The 19,029-nt window shown below is 40.7% G+C and overlaps 1 protein-coding gene and 4 pseudogenes across 1 annotated transcript; all 5 read right to left on the bottom strand.

Annotated features, from left to right (window-relative positions):
* Positions 1-154: 154 nt before the first annotated feature.
* Positions 155-2,539, bottom strand: LOC146677660 (protocadherin alpha-3 pseudogene; annotated as a pseudogene).
* A 1,013-nt stretch (positions 2,540-3,552) lies between these two features.
* Positions 3,553-8,717, bottom strand: LOC146677659 (uncharacterized). Its single transcript, XM_085380007.1, has 3 exons — positions 6,351-8,717; positions 6,151-6,167; positions 3,553-5,920 (listed from the first exon to the last, which is right to left on the bottom strand). Exons 1-3 carry the CDS (start codon positions 8,712-8,714, stop codon positions 3,553-3,555), a joined length of 4,749 nt encoding a protein of 1,582 aa, XP_085236133.1. The 5' UTR covers positions 8,715-8,717.
* Positions 8,718-9,186: 469 nt separating this feature from the next.
* LOC146677658 (protocadherin alpha-8 pseudogene) lies at positions 9,187-11,571 on the bottom strand (annotated as a pseudogene).
* A 752-nt stretch (positions 11,572-12,323) lies between these two features.
* LOC146677657 (protocadherin alpha-3 pseudogene) lies at positions 12,324-14,777 on the bottom strand (annotated as a pseudogene).
* Positions 14,778-16,325: 1,548 nt separating this feature from the next.
* On the bottom strand, positions 16,326-18,665 carry LOC146677656 (protocadherin alpha-8 pseudogene; annotated as a pseudogene).
* Positions 18,666-19,029: the final 364 nt, after the last annotated feature.

The raw sequence follows: 19,029 nt of genomic DNA, 5'->3' as shown, positions 1-19,029 counted from the left end.
TGTGACACTAGTAACAAATCAGCACCATGGAGAGTGAACACAGAGTACTGGTAAAAGTATTACTCTTGTTAAATATAATAAAAATTAAACTAAAAACGCTTTAAATGAAATCAAATTCTCCCATATACCATTCAAAAAACTCATTAAGCCACTGTTAGCTAATATAAAATAACCCTACCTCTTCAGGTGTCCGTCTCCTATCAGGAAGCACGAGTGTATTTCCATGGCTGCCCGGAACTATAGTAGATCCTATACTCATTCTGGGTCCAACTAGCATGTACCGCTTCTCTCCTGATCTGTACTGGATGCTGTGACACAGTGTCCCATCATAATTAGCCTCTGGCAGATATTTAGAAGTATAGTCTGTGGATTTGGAGCACTGCATTGCAATCAGAACGATGATGCTGACGAGAAAAAGTACAGAAACTGCGCCCAAAGATATCATGAGGTAAAATATGACATTACTGTCCTCATCATCTTTTGCTGCACTTTTAACATCAGAAGCTGCAAAAGCCTCTTTGGGCTCCACAAGTTTGACAATCACAGTAGCTGTTGCTGAGAGAGAAACGTTGCCGTTGTCTTTGACCAGTATGAGCAGTTTATGCTCAGCCTCGTCTGTCTCTGTGAATGAGCGAAGTGTTCTGATCTGTCCTGTATAGCGGTCCAAAGCAAAGAGACTATGGTCAGTCACTTCCTGCAGTGAAAAGAGCAACCAGCCGTTATATCCTATATCAGCGTCATAGGCTCTGACTTTAGTCACCAAGTGCCCTGCGTTGACGTTTCGGGGAATCTCCTCCACACCTTGAGCAGAGCCGTTGGAGCTGAGTGGATACAGGATGACTGGAGCGTTGTCGTTCTGATCCAGGATGAAGACGTTGACTGTGACATTGTTGCTTAGTAATGGAGTTCCAAAATCTGACGCAACAACTTGGAACTGGAAAGTTTTCAGCATTTCAAAGTCAAAACTTTTCAGTGCCACAATTTCTCCATTTTCAGAATTAATATTTAGAAAAGAGGTGAGCGTATTTTCTCCCCCCCTTTCTCTTAAGATAAGATATGAAATAAGAGCATTACTTCCCTCATCATTGTCTCGGGCTGCCACTGAGAAGATCGACGCCCCTGGGCTATTATTCTCAGTTATGTAGAAAGTATATGGATTCTGTAAGAACTCAGGGCTGTTGTCATTCACATCTGAAATAACAATATTTATACTTTTCTCCGATGATAAGGAAGGTTTGCCTGCGTCTTTAGCAACTATCAGGACATTATACTGGGATTGTTGTTCTCTGTCTAAAACCTGTTTCGTTACTAGAGAATACATGTTATTTTGTAAAGAAGGTGCGAGCAAAAAGGGAGCATCTTTGCTTACATAACATACTACTTTTCCATTCAAATCAGAATCGGAGTCTTTGACACTAATTAACGCCACTGTGGTTCCTGGTTTTGAATTTTCAGGGAGTGCATGAGAAAAAGATGTCACTTCAATCTCTGGTGCATTATCATTTACGTCAATTATATTAATAATGACGATTTTGTCTGTTGTCATTGTAGCTGCTCCTTTGTCGGATGCTTGAATGTCGATTTCATACCTGCCGCTTTCTTCAAAGTCTATGTGTCCCGCCACTATGATTTCTCCAGTAACCGGATTTAAGTCAAAACGTTCACGTACCCGTGCTTCCACGTCATTTCCAAATGAATACACAACCTCACCATTTAATCCTTCATCCAGGTCTGTTGCATTAACTTGAATCACAGTCGTACCAAAAGGAGAATTTTCTTTGAGGTGCGCACTATATGCCTCCTTACTGAAAACAGGAGGGTTGTCATTAACATCGGAAACATTAACAATTATTGTCATGTTACCAGATCTTGGAGGTTTACCTCCATCAAAGGCTGTCAGAAGCAACACATGAGTTTTAACAGATTCTCTATCAAGTGATTTTTGAAGGACTAAACTCGGTGTTTTACGGTCTTCGCCCCGGTCTTTCACTTCTAAACGGAAATGTTCATTGTGACTCAGCTTGTACTGCTGGACAGACAGCGAACCACTATCAGCATCACGGGCTGCTTGTAACTGAAATCGTGCTCCTGGTAGTGCAGATTCAGAAATTTCCAACGTATTTTCTTTTTCAGGAAAGATCGGTGCGTGGTCGTTTACATCCAGAATCTCCACTGCCACGTAGTGCACCTCGAGTGGATTTTCTAACACTGTTTTTAGGTCGATAACACACATCTTGTTTCGGTCACACACTTCCTCTCTGTCGATTTTTCGGTTCACATACAAGATCCCATTATCTGTGTTTACTCGGAAAGGAGGCTCTGCTGAGCCGGAGACAATGCGGTACCCCCTCTCTTTCAGTGTAGCCTTATCGAGACCTAAATCCTTCGCGATATTTCCAACAGCAGTTCCTTCTGTATTTTCCTCTGAAATTGAATATCTAAATTGTCCCAAAGCGGTCTTCCAGACCAGAACCAAAACCAAAATGTATACAATCCATATTCTCCTCGTTCTCCACGTTAGGCATCGCCTTTGTTCCATGGCGTAAAGATGAAACAGCGAAATGAAGCAACTTTCAAATCGCTACACTCATACACTCAAATAGGATTGTTCCGCCACACCCGTTATTACAATCTGACAGTTTTTCAGAATAAAAATTCTTAGCGATTAAATTGTCTCTAGTCCTTCACACACAGAAACGTCCTCCATTCGACTGTTTTAAAGGAAGGGGATGGCTCTTGTGTATATAATTGTAACCTTGTGGAAGCATTATTTGTCCTTACACTGACACCAAGTGACAAACAATCACACTGCAGACTTCAAAAAGAAGCATGCTTCAGAAACAGCAAACTTGTCGAGATAATAAATGTTGTAACCAAATTTAGAAAAAAAGAAAAGAAAAACATTCAGCCTACTCCACTTTCACCATTCTAAAACAAAAGTAAGCAAAACCGTTCTATCCACATTTCTTTTGACATTACTCTATGCATGTGCTGTTGCTGTTCATGATTACGCTGCCTGTTGTTGTAATGCAATTCCAGTCAGAGGGACACGAACTTGCCACAGAAAATTTCAGCACCGCGGAAAGCGACAATGTAAAAGGTAAACTTCCAGACAAATACGAAACAAATACAAATCCGACTGAAATACCAGGAGTATTTACACTGGCATATTTAGAGGGTATTAAAACGGACAGATAAGCTGAAGCTGTGAAGCGAACGAGTCTAGGATCCTCATGTATGCTAATGCTAGCATTACAACAGCAGCAATATAAGTGATGTACATAAAGGACCTATAATCATGACCCACTGTTCCAATATTGATAGTACATAACGAGGAAAACGTTGTATATTTGAAACACGTTCTATATATAGTGGCAAAGAAGATTTTAGAAACTGTATGAAGGCAGGTGATTTTAATAATTTCAATTCGAAAAATATAAATTAGAGGACGATGATTTGATTATAATAAATTAAATTTTTGATCCGTGGACATATCATTAAAGTAAAAATCACCATTTTGAGCTGTTAAAATACAGCACGGAGGTAAACTGTTCATCTTACCTCTTCAGATGTCCTCCGCCTATCAGGAAGCACAAGTGTATTTGCATGGCTACCCGGCACTATAGTAGATCCTATACTCATTCTGGGTCCAACTAGCATGTACCGCTTCTCTCCTGATCTGTACTGGATGCTGTGACACAGTGTCCCATCATAATTAGTCTCTGGCAGATATTTAGAAGTATAGTCTGTGGATTTGGAGCACTGCATCGCAATCAGAACGATGATGCTGACGAGAAAAAGTACAGAAACTGCGCCCAAAGTTATCATGAGGTAAAATATGACATTACTGTCCTCATCATCTTTTGCTGTACTTTTAACATCAGAAGCTGCAAAAGCCTCTTTGGGCTCCACAAGTTTGACAATCACAGTAGCTGTTGCTGAGAGAGAAACGTTGCCGTTGTCTTTGACCAGTATGATCAGTTTTTGCTCAGCCTCGTCTGTCTCTGTGAATGAGCGAAGTGTTCTGATCTGTCCTGTATAGCGGTCCAAAGCAAAGAGACTGTGGTCAGTCACTTCTTGCAGTGAAAAAAGCAACCAGCCGTTATATCCTATATCAGCGTCATAGGCTCTGACTTTAGTCACCAAGTGTCCTGCGTTGACGTTTCGGGGAATCTCCTCCACACCTTGAGCAGAACCGTTGGAGCTGAGTGGATACAGGATGACTGGAGCGTTGTCGTTCTGATCCAGGATGAAGACGTTGACTGTGACGTTGTTGCTTAGTGACGGAGTTCCAGAATCTGAGGCAACAACTTGGAACTGGAAAGTTTTCAGTGTTTCAAAGTCAAAACTTTTCAGGGCTGAAACATCCCCATTTTCGGAGTTAATATTTAGAAATGATGTAACTTTATTTTCATGACCCGCATTCCTAAGAATATGATAGGAGATAATCGCATTATCTCCTTCATCACTGTCGGATGCGGTTATACAAAACACAGAAGCTCCCGGTGGGTTATTTTCGGCAATGAAGAACGTATAGGGACTCGCTGAAAACTGCGGACTATTATCATTCGTATCTGACACAAACACGTTTACTGTTTTTTCCGATGTTAAGGCTGGCTCACCAGCGTCCTTTGCAATTATTGTTATATCATATGTTGATTTTTGCTCTCTGTCCAGCTGTGACTTGGTGACCACGGCGAACATGTTATCTTGTATTGACGGAGTTAGTGTAAAAGGGCTGTCCCCTGCGATATAGCTGATTATTTTTCCATTTAACCCAGAGTCTGAATCTGTAATGCTGAGAAGCGCGACCGTTGTTCCTGGTCTAGAGTCCTCTGAAACTGCACTTGACAGCGATGCCACTTCTATCTCAGGGGGATTATCATTTATGTCTCCAATGTTAATTATCACACTTTTATAAGTTTTAAATGGAATGCTTCCCTTATCAGAGGCTTGTATATCGATGTGATAGCTGTCTTGTTCTTCAAAATCTATGTGACCTTTTACAATTATCTCCCCAGTAACAGAGTCTATATCAAAAAGCTCTCGAATTTTACCTTTTACGCCACTGCCAAATGAATAAACTACTTCCCCATTGGGACCATCATCCAAATCGGTTGCGTTAACCTGAATGACTGTTGTGCCAGCCGGGGTGTTTTCCTGTAGTACAGCTGAATATGTATCTTGGATAAACACTGGCATGTTGTCATTAACGTCTAAAACATCTATGTATATTTCAACTGTGCCCGTGTTTTGAGGTGTTCCACCGTCTATAGCCATGAGCACCAATTTATGGCTACTTTTAACCTCTCTGTCTAGCTGTTTACCCAACGTTAAAGTTGGAGTTTTACCATATTTGCCTCTGTCTTTAATCTCTAAACGAAAATGGTCGTTCTGACTTATTTTATACTGTTGGATAGAGTTTGTGCCACTATCCGGATCGTGAGCGTTTTGTAACTGATACTGTGCTCCTGGTAATGCAGATTCGGAGATCTCTAGTTTCTGAGCTTTGTCGGGAAATGCAGGAGAGTGGTCGTTTAAATCCGCTATTTCCACTATGACATAATGTATTTCTAGTGGGTTTTCAAGCACAGTTTTGAGACTAATTACACAAACATTATTATCCTTACATACTTCCTCTCGGTCTATTTTGCGCTTTGCGTAAAGGACTCCATCATCCTCATTTACATTGAAAAGAGGTTCAGTCGAGCCAGATATAATGCGAAATCCCCTCTGCTTCATTATATTCAGATCTATTCCCAAATCTTTAGCGATATTCCCAACAACACTCCCTTCTGTTAGCTCTTCTGATATAGAGTACCTCAGCTGTCCTGAAGCGATTGTGAAAAATAAAAGCACAACAAAAACGCTGATGAGTGGTGATCGCTGTCGCCATGATTCCCGTCGCCTTTGTTTCATACTGTGAGGTAAACGTAAAAATCCAAACGCTTCCATCATTCGCCACATGTTTAGATTTTTGTCTCCATAGCAGCAAGAAATAAATCCACTTCTCGTATATTATTTGCCAGTGTAAAATAATAGTCACCACACGCTTAGAGCAAGTCTTTCAACTAAACGCTCTCAAACCAGACTGCATGTAGCGTGGTTGGACTCAAGTATGACGTTCAGAGACGCTATAAGGCGTTATACTGACAAGGTACCGCCACCTTGTGAATATGTGTAATAGTACAATTTATGATATCAAGCTGACAAATAATTATGGCTACTGCATCACTAAACTGACGTGTTTGAGGTCATTGTCGAAATTCTATCCAAATCCAGTTTCACCACCATTGAGAATAATGACAAAAATCAATAGGTAGAATACATGGCAACACGTTATTACTCACCTCTTCAGGTGGGCGTCTTCTGTCTGGCATCACCAGAGTATTTGCATGGCTGCCCGGAACTATAGTAGATCCTATACTCATTCTGGGTCCAACAAGCATGTACTTCCTGTCTCCTGATCTGTACTGGATGCTGTGACACAGTGTCCCGTCATAATCTGCCTTTTGTAAATACTTGGAAGTATCGTCTGTGGATTTGGAGCACTGCATCGCAATCAGCACGATGATGCTGATGAGAAAAAGTACAGAAACTGCGCCCAAAGTTATCATGAGGTAAAATATGACATTACTGTCCTCATCATCTTTTGCTGCACTTTTAACATCAGAAGCTGCAAAAGCCTCTTTGGGCTCCACAAGCTTGACAATCACAGTAGCTGTTGCTGAGAGAGAAACGTTGCCGTTGTCTTTGACCAGTATGATCAGTTTATGCTCAGCCTCGTCTGTCTCTGTGAATGAGCGAAGTGTTCTGATCTGTCCTGTATAGCGGTCCAAAGCAAAGAGACTGTGGTCAGTCACTTCCTGCAGTGAAAAGAGCAACCAGCCGTTATATCCTATATCAGCGTCATAAGCTCTGACTTTAGTCACCAAGTGTCCTGCGTTGACGTTTCGGGAAATCTCCTCCACACCTTGAGCAGAACCGTTGGAGCTGAGTGGATACAGGATGACTGGAGCGTTGTCGTTCTGATCCAGGATGAAGACGTTGACTGTGACGTTGTTGCTTAGTGGCGGAGTTCCAGAATCTGAGGCAACAACTTGGAACTGGAAAGTTTTCAGCGATTCAAAATCAAAACTTTTCAGCGCTAATATCTCCCCATTATCAGAATTGATATTAAGACTGTATGAAGAAAGTTTACTATTCTCTTTTTCGTCTCTCAGGATATGATATGAAATATGGGCATTTTCACCCTCGTCCTGGTCTGATGCCCTCACAGAAAACACTGAAACCCCAGGTAAATTGTTCTCAGTAACATAAAAAGTGTAAGGGTTTGCTGAAAACTCCGGCCTGTTATCATTCACATCCGATACAATAATAGTAATGCTTTTTACAGAAGTTAGCGAGGGTGTGCCTGCATCTTTTGCAACTATTGTTACATCATATATGGCCTGCTTTTCTCTATCCAGTGGCGATTTTGTACTTATGGAATACATGTTGTCGTGTGTTGAAGGTGACAATTTGAAAGGGACTTCTTCATTAAATGAGCAAATTACTTTCCCGTTAAGACCAGAGTCTTTATCGATAACACTGATTAATGCCACAGTAGTTCCCAGTCTTGCATCCTCGGGTATTGCCTTTGAAAACGAAGTGACCTCTATCTGAGGGGCATTATCATTCAAATCAACAATCTTCACCAACACACTTTTGTCTGTCCTTAACGGAGCCGAGCCTTTATCAGACGCTTGTATATCAATTTCATAGCTTTCCTCTGATTCGAAATCTAGCACATCTTGAATAATAATTTCACCGGTGTTTGGATCAACACGAAATAGTTCGCGTATCCTGTGGTTTACATTGCTACCTAAAGAATAGATAAGCTCACCGTTTGATCCCTCGTCTAAGTCAGAAGCATTTACTTTTACTATTGTTGTACCGGTGGGAGTGTTTTCGTTCACAAGTACCGAGTACGTGTCTTCATTGAAAACTGGCATATTATCATTAACGTCTAACACATCGATAAATATTTCAGCTGTTCCAGATTTACTTGGCTTCCCTCCATCAATAGCTGAAAGAAGTAGCTTATGAATTTTCTTTGTTTCCCTGTCTAGCGTCTTGAGTAAAACTAAAATCGGTATTTTCCCCTCTTTTCCGCGATCTTTAACTTCTAATCGAAAGTGATTATTGGGACTGAGCTTATACTCTTGGACAGAAAACTGACCAACATCGGGGTCATGCGCTGCCTGCAGCTGGAGGCGCAAACCTGGTAAAACTGACTCTGAAATTTCGAGACGGTACTGTTTAACTGAAAAGCTAGGAGCATGATCGTTCACATCCTGAATCTCCACAGTCACATAATGAATTTCAAGAGGGTTTTCAAGCACTGTTTTTAGGTTGATCAAACACGCTGTGTTTCTCTCACAAACCTTCTCTCTGTCAATTATACGGTCAACGTATAGTATTCCATCGTTTTGGTCCACGTGAAAAAACGACTCCGATGAACCCTCAACAATGCGACATCCTCTCTCTTTCAATGTATTCTTTTCCAATCCCAAATCCTTTGCTATATTTCCAACAGCAGTTCCTTCATTGACTCCCTCGGCAATGGAATATCTGATCTGCGCCGAAGCGCGGCTCCACACTAGAATAACTACAACAATGAAAGCGATCCACCGCAATTCGTCTTTTGATGCTCCAGGTTGTTTTCGCTCCATAATTAGGAGATAAAAAATGTTCCTCTGTGATTTACAATACCGAGTTTTCCACGAGTTGAGAAAAATAATAAAAAATATTCATATCACCAGACAGGCTACCGTGCAGTATCAGGTTCACATACGATGAATATATGCTCTAAATGAAGAGGAGGCATAGAGTGAAACCCATCCCACAAATAGGAGGTCCCATACTGCTGACAAAGAGCTTATCTTTAAACACTTTTCTGCTCAGATAGTGACACCAAGTGACTATCAAAGTTTTTTTTTCCCTGGATAATAGTACATGTTAAAGTATCTCATCTTTAAGTTGATACTTGCACTTGTGTTAAGAAGGACATGTCAAATTTCATGGTGTTAGGAAAGAAAGAAGAAGATAAATAGCGCGTGGTTTCAGCACCACTGACAGCATTCACCAACACCTCTAAATGACAAATCAAGACAAGTTTGTTGTCAAACTCTACTAAAAGCAAAACTAGAGTTTTGGCCATTTAAGGCATCTTACCTCTTCAGATGTTCTTCTCTTGTCGGGAAGCACTAGAGTATTTGCATGACTTCCAGGGACTATAGTAGATCCTATACTCATCCTGGGTCCGACTAGCATGTACCGCTTCTCTCCTGATCTGTACTGGATGCTGTGACACAGTGTCCCATCATAATTAGTCTCTGGCAGATATTTAGAAGTATAGTCTGTGGATTTGGAGCACTGCATTGCAATCAGCACGATGATGCTGACGAGAAAAAGCACAGAAACTGCGCCCAAAGTTATCATGAGATAAAATATGACATTACTGTCCTCATCATCTTTTGCTGCACTTTTAACATCAGAAGCTGCAAAAGCCTCTTTGGGCTCCACAAGTTTGACTATCACAGTAGCTGTTGCTGAGAGAGAAACGTTGCCGTTGTCTTTGACCAGTATGAGCAGTTTATGCTCAGCCTCGTCTGTCTCTGTGAATGAGCGAAGTGTTCTGATCTGTCCTGTATAGCGGTCCAAAGCAAAGAGACTGTGGTCAGTAACTTCCTGCAGTGAAAAGAGCAACCAGCCGTTATATCCTATATCAGCGTCATAGGCTCTGACTTTAGTCACCAAGTGTCCTGCGTTGACGTTTCGGGGAATCTCCTCCACGCCTTGAGCAGAGCCGTTGGAGCTGAGTGGATACAGGATGACTGGAGCGTTGTCGTTCTGATCCAGGATGAAGACGTTGACTGTGACGTTGTTGCTTAGTGACGGAGTTCCAGAATCTGAGGCAACAACTTGGAACTGGAAAGTTTTCAGCGTTTCAAAATCAAAACTTTTCAGCGCAGTGATTTGTCCATTATCTGAATTCACATTTAGGAATGCTGTGACGTCATTTTCACCACCTCCTCTCAGAAGATGATATGAAATAGCTGCGTTTTCATTTGCATCGTTGTCCGACGCGCTTACAGAAAATATTGGCGCACCTGCGAAGTTATTTTCTGACAGATAACACTGTAATGGGTTTTGCAGGAATTGTGGACTGTTGTCATTTACATCTGCTATCTGAATGCTAAGAATTTTAAAACTGGATAAAGGAGGCTCACCACAGTCTGTAGCTTCTATTGTAATATCATAATGTGACACCACCTCTCGGTCCAGAAACCTGCTAGTAACAACTGAGTAAGTATTTTCTTTATAGGATGGTTTTAAGTCAAAAGGAATGCCCTGAGTTATCCGTGAAATAATTTTCCCATTAACTCCAGAGTCTTTATCCGTTACACTGATAAGTGAAATAACTTTACCAGGCTTTGAATCTTCGGTTACTGTATTTGACAGTGACGTGACTTCTATTTCCGGTCGATTGTCATTGACGTCCTTAATTTTCACAATCACTCTACACCTGCTTGTTAACGGAGGCGTTCCTTTGTCTGACGCCTGCACATCTAGTTTATAAACCTCGGAATCTTCAAAATCCAACCCTCCTTTCAGTGTAATTTCTCCGCTTACACTATCCAGTTCAAATATGTCATAAATTTTACGCGCTAATGTTTTACTAAGGCTATACTCTAATTCCCCATTTGTCCCTTCATCCGGATCTGTTGCATTTACGTTTGCAACAGTCGTCCCAACCGAAACGTTTTCAAATATTTCTATTTGATAAGTATCCTGTATAAACGTCGGGCGATTATCATTAGTATCAAGAACAGTGATGGAAACATTAAGCGTTCCTGATCGCGGAGGTTTACCTCCATCAACCGCGGTTACAAAGAGGAAATGTTTATGTTTTTTTTCTCTGTCTAGGGAATTCTTCAGAATTAGAAATGGTATTTTTTCCTCATCACTTTGACTAATCTCTATATCAAAGTGATCATTTGAAGATAATGAATATGTGCGGATAGAATTTATGCCAGCATCAGGATCACGGGCCGCATGCAGTTCCAATCGTGTTCCCGGGGATGATTGTTCTGCTACTTCAAAGGTTTGTTGTTTTTCAGAAAAACTCGGGGAATGGTCATTTACATCAGTAATTTCTACAGCTACATAGTGGATTTCCAGTGGGTTCTCTACAAGCATTTTTAGCTCTATCATGCAAGCACCACTTCCATGGCACAGTTCCTCTCTGTCGATTTTCTTACGAACCAGTAACACACCATTGTCCGGATTCACCTCGAAAAACGCATCCTTAGAGCCCGATACAACACGTAACAGACGATCAGCCAAAGAGGTTTTGTCAAGACCAAGATCCTTAGCAACATTTCCAACAATAGTCCCTTCTTTCATCTCCTCTGGAATCGAGTATCTCAGTTCAGCGAAAGCCTGCTCTCCGAAAATCAGCAGCAAAGACAAATGAAAAGCAAAGCAACAGCGGTTGCCTGTTCTGCTTCGTGTTCTCTCAGCCATCCTTCTCAAACAACACATTTACACATAAAACATATTTCTCTAGGAAGCTCAATTTATATATCCTTGGCTTTTCGTAAAGTATGTAAAGAAAACATATGGCACCGCCTCATCCGACTCACATCAGCTTTGCTGTGAGGTATCAAACAAAAGCCTTCTTAGGGGAGGACCTAATTCCTTTATGGAATGCTCGGTGTAACAGTGACGCCAAGAGGACAACATTTTAGACGATTTATACTCTGAAAGGTTTTCCTATACATTAGTAACAACAGCCACATCAACATAAGTCAGCAGATAAACTCAAGTTGCAGCAAACACACTATAATATGCTAAGGGAAGGGCTGCGCCATCTTTACAGTCAGAGACTTTTTATTAGTCTCATGTGTCATTGAGAAAATAAACGGTGTATATTAGTGAACTCCGCCACAGTAACAATTTAACACGTCACGTCGGAAGGACGTACATGCAGGATTCGAGACAAAACGCTGCGCAATATTTGCTTCTTCTTCTTTTCTTCTGCTTCTTCTTCTCTTTATTATTATTGTTGTTGTTTTTGTTTCTGTTAGTAACAGTAGTAGTGGGTGTTGTTGTATATATTTCTCCGATATTTCTACTAAAAGAAATCTTAAAACAAACAAACTCATAGGCTTTCGTTATATTTATAATGAAAGAAAACGTTATAGTATTGGTAATTATTTTGAATTTGTACACATTTTTGTATTGATATGGATTCAAAAAGCAACTAACCCATTAATTCATTCATCATGAGTTATCAAAAGGTTTAATCTTGCAGACCAAATAACAGCTGACACATCTGAGCTGGATGCACAGTATGTGTTATATGTTAGTCTTACCTCCTCAGATGTTCTCCTCCTATCTGGCATCACCAATGTATTTGCATGGCTTCCAGGGACTATAGTAGATCCTATACTCATTCTGGGTCCAACGAGCATGTACCGCTTCTCTCCTGATCTGTACTGGATGCTGTGACACAGTGTCCCATCATAATTAGTCTCTGGCAGATATTTAGAAGTATAGTCTGTGGATTTGGAGCACTGCATTGCAATCAGAACGATGATACTGATGAGAAAAAGTACAGAAACTGCGCCCAAAGTTACCATGAGGTAAAATATGACATTACTGTCTTCATCATCTTTTGCTGCACTTTTAACATCAGAAGCTGCAAAAGCCTCTTTAGGCTCCACAAGTTTGACAATCACAGTAGCTGTTGCTGAGAGAGAAACGTTGCCGTTGTCTTTGACCAGTATGAGCAATTTATGCTCAGCCTCGTCTGTCTCTGTGAATGAGCGAAGTGTTCTGATCTGTCCTGTATAGCGGTCCAAAGCAAAGAGACTGTGGTCAGTCACTTCCTGCAGTGAAAAGAGCAACCAGCCGTTATATCCTATATCAGCGTCATAGGCTCTGACTTTAGTCACCAAGTGTCCTGCGTTGACGTTTCGGGGAATCTCCTCCACACCTTGAGCAGAACCGTTGGAGCTGAGTGGATACAGGATGACTGGAGCGTTGTCGTTCTGATCCAGGATGAAGACGTTGACTGTGACATTGTTGCTTAGTGGCGGAGTTCCCGAATCTGAGGCAACAACTTGGAACTGGAAAGTTTTCAGCGATTCAAAATCAAAACTTTTCAGCGCAGTGATTTGTCCATTATCTGAATTCACATTTAGAAAAGATATTACATAATTTTCACCACCTTCTCTCAGAAGATGATATGAAATAGCTGCGTTTTCATTTGCATCGAGGTCTACCGCACTCACAGAAAATATTGGCGCACCTGCGAAGTTATTTTCTGTCAGGTAACACTGTAATGGGTTTTGGGTGAATTGTGGACTGTTGTCATTTACATCTGCTATCTGAATGCTAAGAGTTTTAAAACTCGATAAAGGAGGCTCACCACAGTCTGTAGCTGTTATTATTACTTCGTATTCTGGTACAGTTTCTCGATCTAACACTCCCTTCGTGACCACGGAATATATGTTTTCCTTGTAAGAAGGTTTTAATTCGAAAGGTGCATTGTCGGTCATGTGTGTAATTATTTTTCCATTAAGTCCAGAGTCTTTATCCGTTACACTGATAAGTGAAATAACTGTGCCAGGCTTTGAATCTTCGGTTACTGTATTTGATAGTGACGTGACTTCTATTTCTGGTGCATTATCATTAATGTCTTGTATCTTTATTATTACTCTACACCTTCCGATTAATGGAGGTTGTCCTTTATCAGATGCTTCAACGTCTAGTTTATAAATCTCAGAATCCTCAAAATCTAATGCTACTTTTAGCGTAATTTGTCCACTTACACTATCCAGTTCAAATATCTGATAAACTTTACGCGCTAATGTTTTGCTCAGGCTGTATTCTATTTCCCCGTTAGTGCCTTCATCTGGGTCTATAGCAGCTACAGTTGCAACAACAGCACCAACAGAGACATTTTCTTTTATTTCAATTTGGTAAGTCTCCCGACTGAATGTCGGGCGATTATCATTACTGTCAAGAACAATAACGGATACATTAAGCGTGCCAGATTTTGGAGGTTTACCTCCATCAACTGCTGTTACAGTTAGCAAGTGTTTATTCTTTTGTTCTCTGTCTAAAGATGTCTTCAGCACTAGAAATGGTATTTTGTCCTCATCACTTTGACTAATCTCAATATCGAAATGCTCGTTTGACGTTAGTGTGTATATGCGGATAGAGTTTATTCCAGCATCAGGATCACGAGCCGGGTGAAGCTGGAATCGTGTTCCCGGAGATGTATGCTCGGCCATTTCAAAGGTCTGCTCCTTTTCAGAAAAGCTGGGGGAGTGATCATTTACATCAGCAATTTCTACAGCAATATGATGCATTTCCAGGGGATTTTCAACAAGGATTTTTAGCTCAATGAGGCATGAACCGCTACCGTGACAAAGCTTTTCTCTGTCGATTTTCTTACGAACCTGTAAAGCCCCATTGTCCGGGTTTACCTCGAAAAACGCGTCCTTAAATCCAGAAACAACACGGAACCGACGATCAGTCAAAGAGGTTTTGTCAATACCAAGATCCTTGGCCACATTTCCAACAGTAGTTCCTTCTTTGACCTCCTCCGGAACAGAGTATCTCAAATCAGCCAAAGCCCGCTTTCCGAAAACCAGCAGCAGTGTCAAATAAAAAGCAACCCAGAAGCACTCACAGCATCGATACGGTCTTCCATTCCTCATTGTTGTCCAGTTGCACACGATGACACCTGAATCTGTTTCTATAATAATTATATTTGCGATTACTTCACGGTCTCATCCGACTCCCGTTTTTAGATATTATGCATTCGTTGCTGTGAACCACCAGACAAAAAGCTTTGTTAGGGGAGGGACTGTGTTTTCTGGTCATTTATGTTATAGTGACACCAAGAGGACAACTCTGTGTGTTTATTTCTGATGATTTTAAGTAAGGACCAGTATAGGTATGTATTTTATGTGCAAAATTTGTCACTGAGGACAATAGCGATAAAAGAGTTCTATCCACTTACTTAAGGATACGTGAGGTATTTCTTTCCCCTGAATTTCACCAGTTGAATTTTGTATTCATTTTTTAATAGTACTGAAGAAAGATTTAATTTTTCTGCTTTTACATAACAGTATATTAATCTAACACCCTACTTTGAATGGAACCGGCAACGCGCCACAGTATAGTTCAGCACTACAGACAGCGATAGCTGCTCTTGACATAGCTGCTCTCGTTACCAAAGATACCTGTAATTGTAACACCAACAGAAAGCGGAGGTTGACAAACGTAACCAGAAAATGTAACATAGTAATATCAAAAACTGTTCTCCTATTCACAAGAAACTATTCTGGTTATTGCAGCTTAGCTATAATATTGGTAATAGTATTGGTAATTAAAACCGTCTCAAAGGTAACTACAGTAAAAAATGAAAATGTAATCATGTTTTAAAGTACTTCATTTTCAAAAACACCACAATGCAAAGCGGGACATATACTACGTCATAATGATGACTGTTTTGCTGTAGTGTGATTTCAAGGAAACGGTAACACATGCAGCAATTTTATAACCTGAGTGTGACTAGATGAGTAACACTGCTACTGAGAACAAGCTACAAGCTAAGAACTGAATTAAAGTTGACTGGATCTCGAACAACCAATAGAAATTTAGTAATTTAACATTGTTCTAGTCTCTTCCCTCTTTCTCTCGGTTTACCCCATAAAAACTTGCTGATAACTTGCTCCAACAAATAATGGCATTAATCAATCATTGTGTTTCTTTAACATTCCGTCACCTGATAGCCTGATAGTTTTTTGGAACCATGGATAGCGATCACAGGCTCTCCCACATAACTTTAATTCCAAAAAGTAGCATATAAACAACTACCAAGAGAGACAGTAAAGGCTCCCAACACATGCTCAAAGAAATAAAAAGAAAGGGAAAAAATAAACAATCAGCACCAAGGGCAGCGAATAGTTCGCAAAACCACAAAGGATTGTTATTGTTATTGTTATTGTTATTGTTATTATGGCTTTATAATTTATCAGTGAATATGATCTAAAAAAACAGCACGAAAACAGCTGGTGTTTAGCACATTGAACAGAGTGGCTCGGGAAGCGTACAAACTCCACCCAGCCAGACGAACCCAAAGGTTCTTGCTTTGAAGTAATAGCGTGACCCACTGCACCATTATGCTACTTGCTGCCATTATAACTGATATTGTAAAGCAAGCCGAAAACGGAAAGGGAAAATGCTTTTATAAAAGGGTGTTAAGGTCTTACCTCTTCAGATGCTCTCCGCCTGTCGGGTAGAACTAATGTGTTTGCATGGCTACCCGGGACTATAGTAGATCCTATACTCATTCTGGGTCCAACGAGCATGTACCGCTTCTCTCCTGATCTATACTGGATGCTGTGACACAGTGTCCCATCATAATTAGTCTCTGGCAGATATTTAGAAGTATAGTCTGTGGATTTGGAGCACTGCATTGCAATCAGCACGATGATGCTGACGAGAAAAAGCACAGAAACTGCGCCCAAAGTTATCATGAGGTAAAATATGACATTACTGTCCTCATCATCTTTTGCTGCACTTTTAACATCAGAAGCTGCAAAAGCCTCTTTGGGCTCCACAAGCTTGACAATCACAGTAGCTGTTGCTGAGAGAGAAAAGTTGCCGTTGTCTTTGACCAGTATGAGTAGTTTATGCTCATCATCGTCTGTCTCTGTGAATGAGCGAAGTGTTCTGATCTGTCCTGTATAGCGGTCCAAAGCAAAGAGACTGTGGTCAGTAACTTCCTGCAGTGAAAAGAGCAACCAGCCGTTATATCCTATATCAGCGTCATAGGCTCTGACTTTAGTCACCAAGTGTCCTGCGTTGACGTTTCGGGGAATCTCCTCCACACCTTGAGCAGAACCGTTGGAGCTGAGTGGATACAGGATGACTGGAGCGTTGTCGTTCTGATCCAGGATGAAGACGTTGACTGTGACGTTGTTGCTTAGTGACGGAGTTCCAGAATCTGAGGCAACAACTTGGAACTGGAAAGTTTTCAGCGTTTCAAAATCAAAACTTTTCAGCGCAGTGATTTGTCCATTGTCTGAATTCACACTTAGGAAAGACATTATATCATTTTTACTCCCTTCTCTCACAACGTGATATGAAATGGCTGCATTGTCGTTCAAGTCTTTATCCGTCGCGCTTACTGAAAATATTGGCTTTCCAGCAACATTGTTTTCTGACAGGTAAACCTGTAGTGGATTCTGCGAGAATTGTGGGATGTTATCGTTTACATCTGATATTTGAATGCTAAGGGTTTTAAAAGTAGATAGTGGAGGCTCACCACAATCCGTGGCTTTCATTGTTATTTCATAATAAGACACTTTTTCTCGATCTAAAAGTCCCTTGGTTACAACTGAATATATATTTTCCTTATACGAAGGCTTTAATTCAAAAGGCACGTCTGAGATTATGCTTGTAATAATATTTCCGTTCACTCCGGAATCTCTATCTGTTACACTGAGTAGAGAAATAACTGTGCCAGGCTTGGAGTCCTCGGATACTGAATTTGATAGTGACGTGATTTCTATTTCTGGTGGATTGTCATTAACATCTGTGATTTTTATGATGACTCTGCACTCACCCGTCAGTGGGGGTGTTCCTTTATCGGACGCCTCAATATCAAGTTTGTAAACGTCATTTTCTTCATAGTCAATCAATCCCTCTACTATAATTTCCCCACTTAACTTGTCCAGTTCAAATATATCATACACTTTCTTCTTTAGAGTTTTTCCAAGGCTATATTCAACTGCTCCATTTAAGTTTTCATCTGGATCTGTCGCATTAATTTTAAATATTTTGGTGCCAACCAAAACGTTTTCTGGGACTGAAATTTCATAAATATCCTTACTAAACATTGGGCGATTGTCATTACTGTCTAGAACAATAACTGTAACATTTAGGGTTCCGGATCTTGGAGGTTTAGCCCCATCAACTGCTGTAACCACAAGCGAATGGTTGCATTTTTGCTCTCTGTCCAGCGACTTTTTTAGGACTAAAAATGGTATTTTGTCCTCGTCACTTTGGCGGACATCTAATTCAAAATGATCGTTTGGTGTTAAGGTGTAGGTATGAATGGAATTAAGTCCTGCATCAGGATCACGAGCGGTGTGTAGCTGGAACCGCCTTCCCGGCAGTGTATGTTCGGCTATTTCAAATCTCTGATTTCTTTCGGAGAAATTAGGAGAATGATCATTTACATCAGTAATTTCCACAACTACATAATGCATTTCCAGTGGGTTTTCAACAAGAATTTTAAGCTCCAGTAAGCATGCGCCACTTCCTTGACAGAGAACCTCTCTGTCGATTTTCTTGCGAACATAGAGAGCCCCATTGTCCTGGTTTACCTCAAAAAAGGCATCCGTATTTCCAGACACAACACGAAAACGTCGATCAGCCAAAGAATTGATGTCAAGGCCCAGATCTTTCGCAATATTTCCAACTACAGTTCCATCTGCAACCTCCTCTGGAACAGTATATCGTATCTGAGAAAAAGCCTCCTTCCCAAAAAGCAGCAATACGGCCACATGAAAAACAAACCAGTAACCCTTCATCGTTCGTGATCCTGTAGTGATCTTCATAGCTATTTAACAGTACCTACATACACAGAAGCTCCCTGAGTCGACAAACAGCAGGTTATAGCATATTTCTAAAATATAAACCGTCCATCAGCTGGTGGGTTTGGTTTTAATACGCGATTTCCCCTCCTCAATCTGAAACAAAAGCCTTGAAAGAGGAGGGACGGAGTCATTTTTTTCTTCCGATGTAAGAGTGACACCCAGAGGAGATGTGTTACAAAACGTGATTCATATGATACATATATTTTGTCTTCTCTATATGCTTTCTTTCCGCCTTACAAATTAAAGCGACTGTACCATTTTTTCCTGCCATAGAACTTAATGCAATCGAAGAAGCATT

Source organism: Rhamphochromis longiceps, linkage group LG2 (genome assembly GCF_057381845.1).
Source record: "Rhamphochromis longiceps isolate RC_006_pf linkage group LG2, R_longiceps_female_GT1.1, whole genome shotgun sequence".
Lineage (NCBI taxonomy): Eukaryota > Metazoa > Chordata > Actinopteri > Cichliformes > Cichlidae > Rhamphochromis > Rhamphochromis longiceps.
Note: the sequence above shows the minus strand (reverse complement) of the source record. Positions and strands in the feature narration are given on the sequence as shown.

Coding starts and splice junctions, on each gene's coding strand:
- LOC146677659 (XM_085380007.1), bottom strand. CDS start 8,714: ATGGAGCGAAAACAACCTGGAGCATCAAAAGACGAATTGCGGTGGATC.